General features: G+C 46.1%; 1 protein-coding gene across 3 annotated transcripts in view; it reads right to left on the minus strand.

Annotated features, from left to right (window-relative positions):
- The window catches only part of LOC146197160 (uncharacterized), a 160,892-nt gene extending 153,405 nt beyond the window's left edge, over positions 1 to 7,487 (minus strand). For all 3 annotated transcript variants that reach the window (XM_084598936.1, XM_084598935.1, XM_084598934.1), the window contains exon 1: positions 6,237 to 7,487. In XM_084598936.1, coding sequence (XP_084455062.1) covers positions 6,237 to 6,763 — 527 coding nt within the window. In that variant the 5' untranslated portion in view covers positions 6,764 to 7,487. The remainder of the gene's footprint in view (positions 1 to 6,236) is intronic.
- Between the last annotated feature and the right edge of the window lie 222 nt (positions 7,488 to 7,709).

Below are 7,709 nucleotides of genomic sequence, written 5' to 3' on the forward strand. Positions count from 1 at the left end.
TGTTAGTGGGAGAGAGTTGTTACTGTACTAATAAAGTTCAAGGGGTGTGGTATAGGCAGCAGTAAGCAATCATAGCAATTCTAATTCTTACTGCTGCAGTTGGATATGACTCCAGTGGGCCGGGCCCCGAAGCACTAAAACTGAACCCAGGAGCCCAGTCCGGAGTTCTGAGCTATGCATACTAATGCGTACATCTTCGGTTAGTCCGAGGTAGACAGATCAACGTTCTGCCTAACCATGCTGCAAGCATTATAAGTTTTGCACATAAACAAATTAATTTCTTTGTACTCAACAAGTGCCACTGTATCCTTCCATCATCGAGTCCGCGGAAGAACCACGAGAGCCCATCTAATGCAAAGTTCAAAATGGTTTACTCCTCGCATTCATGTGAGGAAAATAATTTACCAGCAGGCACATGGGACACCATATATGTAGTGTTTATCAGGTTATAGAAGAAAAAGTAATGGCGTTGTAGGTTTATTCAAGCATCTTGCTTCGTTTTCTCGCTCGTATGGTCCGGACGTATATATACAAGAGGAAAACAATGATAGGAGATTAGCGCGAAGGAGGCATAAATAAGTGACCGCCTAAAGCAGAGCGCCAAATTCATGCAAATGCATGGCTAATTAACCTGGGTCTATACAGCTGCTATAATACTGCTGTCAGTTCACGGAAATAAATAGTGCCGAGTTAGATTGCATGGATACATGCAGGGTTCGCCTTGTGAGCAGGCTCACGAAGGTTGTGGTGGCCAGCAAGGCAACTTTATGCGCGTTCACCGCAAATCGATGCACAGTGCTTACTGTGGAGAATCGCCTCATTTTGCCCTTAGTACATGCTGTCACATTTTGCTGCTGAGGTCTGGCAAAATGTCGAATGTCGAGTTCGTTGTAACGAAATAAACCTTTACATGTTCCCAACATATATGTCTAACCCGCTTCAAATGGCCTACACCCTACATGGTGTAGATGGCCTTCAGATGGCCTACACCCGAAACTTACTTAATGAGGAAGGTTAGTACGATGGGATACATAAAATGGCTGAGGGGGTAAGACGATTGCGCAGTACGGGACGATGGTATACAACTTGTGAAACAATGCGATACGAGATGCCTTTCGACGAAGTGACATCGATGGAAGAGAAAGACTAGATTTCTTATGCTTGCTGTTCTGTATACACCAGTTTGAAGAGAATTAATGTTTTTTAAAGCAGAAGTTTGAAAGAAAAAGGAACGTTGAAAAAGTTGCGACGTAAATAACCTAGCATGCGATTAGCGTTATTGATTATGAGCTCAATATGCAGAGACCAGCCTATATATATATGTTAGCAGCGATGTAAACGCCAAGATATTTATATGATGTTACAGATTCCAAAGATATGTTATCAATGTAGTATACGAAAGCGGAAAGTAGAGATTTTCTTGAAACACGCATTACTTTTCATTTGTTAATAGTTAGTTGCAGTGACCATTCCTTGCACCAGTTATATAAGATCAGACTGAAAAAGGCAACTGTCGTTAGTATCTGTTATTTCTCTAAAAATAACGCAATCGCCAGCGAAAAAGGAGAACATGAGAGTTAACAAGAGACGGGAGATCATTCATGCATAAATTAAGAACAAAAGGGGCCCAAGTACGAGCCTTGAGGAATGCCTCAATGTACTTACGTAAAACCAGAAATAAAACCATTGGCGGCAACAGACTGCGATCGATTAGGAAGAAAACACTCATTTCATTTCAGTAGACTAGAGTCAATATTAATTGGTTACTTAGTTTTAGTAACAGCAGTCTGTCGAAAGCTTTAAGAAAATTTAGGAATATGCATGCAGTCAGCTGCATGGTGATGATTGGTCAAGGATACGGTGTAAAGCATGTGTAAAACATATTAGTTGAGTTTCACATGAGTATGATTTCCAAAAACCGTGTTGTGCCGATGAGAAGAAAGCATTTGATTTAAGAAAATTAACAAGGTTTGAAAATATTATATATGTTCTAACATTTTAAAACAAGTGCTAGTAATAGATTATGGAACGCATATTGCAACCGGATGGAGCGACAGTGACGGAGAGAAGAAAGCGCAGGACAAAAACGCGTTTTTGTCCTACATGTGCTTTCTTCTCTTCGTCCCTTCGCGCGGTTGCAATATGCATTCCATAGTCAGCCACCAACTAGCCCGCCTTCGCCTGTTACAAGTGCTTGTAAGAGAGATGGGACGATAGTTCAAGGGAGATGTTCTGCTGCCAGACTTGTACACTGGAATCACCTTCCTGATTTTCCATTCAAAGAATAGAATAGAATAGATTGGTCGTAAGATTGCTGACAAAGTTTAGTCAGCATAACGAAAACGCAGCTAGAAGTATTTTTGAAAAATTTAGAACTAATATTATGACAACCTGGAGTGGAATGAAGACAAAGCTTAGCAATGAATTTGATGACACCAAACGTATCATTGTATTTATCAATGCCTCAAATTAAAAGTAGCTCATTCCGGCATTTCTTAAAAAGTGGACCATGTGCCGATTGTGCAAACATTTAGTGAGAGAGTGAATGTATGTGTATGAGATAGTGTAAAAGAGCACCCCCCCCCCCCCCCCCCCCCCCCATAATTGTATATTAGCCCTGCCGGGGTGGGTTATTCGTTTTCGTATTTTATTTTCAAACTCGGGGGGTAAAAATAGGGCGTTATTTTTCGACTTGAAATGGGGAGAAATCGGGTTTTTCGTGGAAACACTCCGAAATTCGTGTTTTATCGGATTAGATTTTCAAGCTAATAATTTATTCGATTTATCCTAATCGGTGAGTAACGATTAGGGTTATGTTTTGGGTTGCTTTCAAGAAAGTATTTCATAATTAGGCATTTCCACTATAACAATTACTCTCAGTGATGTGCAACGGTCAGTTCTTGGACAAGAAACATTTTATTCACGCGAGCTTGTCATCGACGTTTTACACGCCCTTATTAACATTAACATATTTACTTGTCTCTCACTATAGTTTGTTGAATCATGTTCTCGTGTCAATTTCGTTCATGTTCAAAGAGTTCTTTTGACATTTATCTGTTTTCGTTGTATAATACATGCGAAAGTTTGGTTATATTTGTACTCACAAAATGCAATTCCTGCCTTGGCCTGTGCCGGCAGTATGAATAATTAAATAAATAAATAAATAAAAAATAATCATCTGAATGTGCAACATTTAGGCTTCCGTCCGAGACCTCTCTGCAGGTATCTAAGCTGAGCGAACGTTCGCTCAACGTCACAGCTAGCATTAGCTAAACACAACAATGTCAAATATGCATTTGCTAGCCTGGGGAGGACACAGCTGCGTCGTTCCAATAGTCCATCCCTTCAACACTTTCATTTGTAGGGCTTGCTTCCAGCAAGTACTTGTTAAACTCCTCGCGAAGCGAGCATCGCCCGTCGCAGAAATAAAGCGAGGTGGGTAGCCATCAAACGATTGACTCCACTTCTGGAATGGATCGAGTAAGGCGCCCAGTTTCCGCATTGTCAACTGGTTTTCTTCTTTGTTCGGTTTCAGAGTGCAGCTCCTTTTTGTGGAGACAAAACTCTTCACAACAAGCTTTTACAACTGGCACTGCTGTTAGATAACATAGACAGAACACCTTTTGCTCGATCGCTTTTACCGATCACTGAGAAAAACTCGTTGAAAGTCTGCTTGACGCGTTTATGAGGTGATCGAAGCTTGGCATCAGAAGTAGTTTCCGCTTTCAAGCGTTTTCTTGACATCTAAAAGTGGCTCCAGTGCATAAAGAACAAAGCTCTTCAGGGTGCTTTCATACGAGCTTTCAACAAGTTCCATGGACACAGTTGTTCCAGAAATAGGGAAAAGTCAGGTTTTAACCGATCTTTTTAGGAACATGTTGACGGTGCAAAAACCGGGTTTTGCCTGAAAACGAACAACCCTATACTGTGCCCAAGGATGCGGGATGCATGGAATCCCGGCCTCGGTGGCCTCTTTTCGTTGGAGGTGTCAGCGCACGTTAAAGAACCCCATGGAGGCGGTCGAAATTTCCGGAGCACTCCACTACGACGTCTCTCATAGCCTGGGTCGCTTTGGACGATCAAACCCCAAGCCCAAACCAAATTTTGTATATTATAACCTGACTTTCAGTACAAGGCTAAAGGACTCTCTAAATGCCGTTCATTTTGACAATGATTCTTTTCGAATCAATCAGTACACTTTCGTGATAAGTACTGTATGAAAGCAGCCACAAATATCAACTCACATAAAACAACTAGGCTATTAAAATAAACCTGAATCGGAACTTGATGTCGAAGTTTGAGTTGCAGGATGGCATATGCACGCACTCATTAGAGGCAAGTCTGAGTCATGCATTGTGCTTCTTGCTTGCGTTTGCGATTCATTATGCAGATATTTGATAACAGCTTGCTCCGTAGCAATATCATATGACACCGCAGCAATTAAAATATTATATAGTCCCGCCCGATGAAGGGCTCACACTAAACCATGCTTCTTTTTGATCATTCATTAGGAGCTGTTCCGTGATGTATTTAGTTAGTTAAGGCAAAGCATGCTAGCTAAATAAGAATTGAAGTTATCGATCCTCGCCGGTCTGAAAGCTGTTTGTGCGCCCCATATGTATACGCCACAACTTCATGTTTGATAAGCGATAGATGGAAATCTATTCATGAATGCCTAGACAATAATTGCTCATTGCACGCGTCGTGTGTTTTTAACAGCAGCAATACGAAATGTAAGAGCAAAGGGAGCTCTGTGTTGCACCGGCCTTCGTGTAACTGGCATGCGACAAATACAGTGCCCTGACAGTCGTATCGTTATTGCTCCATGCGCAGACTATAGCCATTTCATTGCGTTATCTGGGCGCTGCGTTGTATTTTCTTATACTATTTTACCTACACACTCGCAGTCTAGTTTTTATGTTTCACGCGGCTAACTTAAAACTCGCTCCCTCTATAGCGAAGGAAGATAAGGTAATGAGTGATAATCGAAGCTTTGTCTCGCGCAGTAAGATTTGCACGCGAAAAGATATAAAGGAACGGTTACATGACAGTCTTCAGTGGTGCAACTAGTAAAAAATTACAAACAAATGATAAGAAGTATCCTTAAAAAGCATTATAATGCTGTTCATAGAAATGTGGATACAAGGGAATATAAAAGCTGAGGTGTGCGATGAATGACTACTGTTTTCTCTGTCCAAATGACGCCATTTAACCTATACAGAATAAAAGAAGCTCGCTCTTGCATGGCCTTGATGGACGGTGCACACCATGGAGGTAAACAAAAAAGACCGAGTGGAATCGGCCTATGTATAATGTGTGTGTGTGTGTGTGTGTGTGTGTGTGTGTGTGTGTGTGTGTGTGTGTGTGTGTGTGTGTGTGTGTGTGTGTGTGTGTGTGTGTGTGTGTGTGTGTGTGTGTGTGTGTGTGTGTGTGTGTGTGTGTGTGTGTGTGTGTGTGTGTGTGTGTGTGTGTGTGTGTGTGTGTGTGTGTGTGTGTGTGTGTGTACTGAGCGAGCAATGCGTATAGAACAAATGAAAACCACGGCTTCGGTGGTGTTTTGTTTTTTGCGGTTAACAGAAGTGCTGCACACATGAACAAGGCGAACTTCTATTCGTAGCCTATATATATATATATATATATATATATATATATATATATATATATATATATATATATATATAAATTGCCTTGCAGTGGGTGTTTGCACCATGCATTCGAGGTCGACCACATCTGTACAATTTGTACGTAAGCCTACATGCATGACCGCGCAACACACTATGTATACTAATACTTTTTCCTAGACGCTTAGATGCATTTTGAATTTATTTCAGCCCGAATATAGGCAATGGTGGTGAATTTTGAATTCATAATTCTATGTCATCAGAAAAGTTACCCCCCCCCCCCCCCCCTCCATACTGCACATCCATATGCAGCGAGTTCGAAGTGAAAGCAGCGACTACACAACATCCGCAATGTTTCTAACGCCAAATGGCGTATACATTCGTTGTATTTTACGAGATCCCCGTGTCGTCAAAGGCATTGCGTTTCAGTATACCGCAAGCCATGCATGGATTTTAAAACATTTACGACGTCTAATGTGACTCGATCGTATACACACGACCAAAATACACACACTGCTACAAACTATTTATCTTATGCTCCAACGGGGAGAAATCTACGTGCCGCACAAGCCTCACCCCTCGCTCTAGAAGTCTATGTTCAGCGGGCATACGCACCTTCCGGACTTGGTGACGACCATCTCGGTGCCGCTTGCATAGAACCTCTCCCAAAGTTCCATTCCCTCCAGTGTCACCTTGGGGTCGTCGCGCACACCGTCGTCTTCGGGTTCCACGGGCCTCAGCAAGGGCGGCCTGAATTGCACCGTCAACATCTCTTCGGGAGTCATCGGCGCCGCTCCCGGAACCCTGGTCATCGCCAGGCCCGGAGGCGGAGGGGCCAGGCCAGAAGCCGCCAGGGCCGCCGCGGGACTCAGACCCAGCCCGGGGCTGAGCCCCGCTGAACCCAAGTGACCGGGAAACAAATGTGGTGGGGGCGGCGGAGGTCCAGCCGAGAAGCACTCTAGCGGCAAGAAGGGAGCTGCGGTCGGCGCCGCCGCGGGTTGGCTCAGTATGGTGTGCATGCTGAAGTCCGTGGTTCTTGAGGCTGGCGCCGACGCTTGCGGCGTGCCCGGACCTCCGGGCAGGAAAAACGGATGGAACGCCATGGCGCTCTGGCACGATAGGTCCGCGTGCTCGAAGCGCATATCCTCGGCGCTGCTGCGAGGCCACGGCGGCCCCAGGGCTAGGTGGCCCCTCGGCTATGGAGAATCACACGCTCGCGCACACACACACACGCGCGCACTGGGCACGCCTCTGTCCCCGCGCTCAAGATCACGATGCACTGCTGTCGCGAGTCGCCGAAGCGCGCTCGGTCGCGACGGCCGCAGTTCTCGTCCGCCGTGGTTTTTCCTGCGATGCGAAACGGCGAGTCTCGATCCAGGAGCACGAGGAGGGAGTAGGGGGTCGGCCAGCGACCGGCAAGCAGCCGGCTCCAGCCGGAGGCGGTGCCGCTTGCACTTCCCTTGCCGTCTCGGAGAGCACACACGCCGGAGGTCACACCAGGAGGAGGCAGCGAGAGCGCGGTTATCGCGCTCTCAAGCACAACCGACCACTTCGATCGCTAGGCTTCGCGGCAGCACAGATCAGACCACAGCGATGACAAGTCGGTGGGGCACAAGACGGCGTGGCTGTCGCCGGCGGTGGTCCATGCGAGGACACTGTCATCACGCCGCTGTTACCAGTCGTTTCACAGAAGCGAGTTTGGTGATGGCTGCTCGTTCTCTCGGCTAATCCTCCAATCAGGTCGTTCCGTGAAGACAAGCTCAGAATCTCGGTCGGTGAGCTGCGGTGTGGTGGTGGAACTATAACCAGCTGGGCTCCAGGGTTGTTGTTGGGTGCCGATTAGGGTTGAAGCCGTGAAAGGAGGCGGAAAACAGGGCGGATGGTTGGAGGAGGGGGGTATAAAGGAAGGGAAGGGGGGGGGGGGGTTCGCTGAGGGGCCGTGGTATCTTATCGCGCCTCGCGGAGGTGACGAGCTCTCGGTAAACAAGTTGTCACGGCCTGGGCGGCGGCAGCGCGCGGCTCGCTGTGCTCACCGGCGAGGCGCTCCGGAGCGCGCGCGGGAGGGACCAGCGGGGGAGGAGGCCAAGA

This window comes from Amblyomma maculatum, chromosome 3, assembly GCF_055883805.1.
Source record: "Amblyomma maculatum isolate TAMU_Amacu chromosome 3, ASM5588380v1, whole genome shotgun sequence".
In the NCBI taxonomy this organism is placed as follows: domain Eukaryota; kingdom Metazoa; phylum Arthropoda; class Arachnida; order Ixodida; family Ixodidae; genus Amblyomma; species Amblyomma maculatum.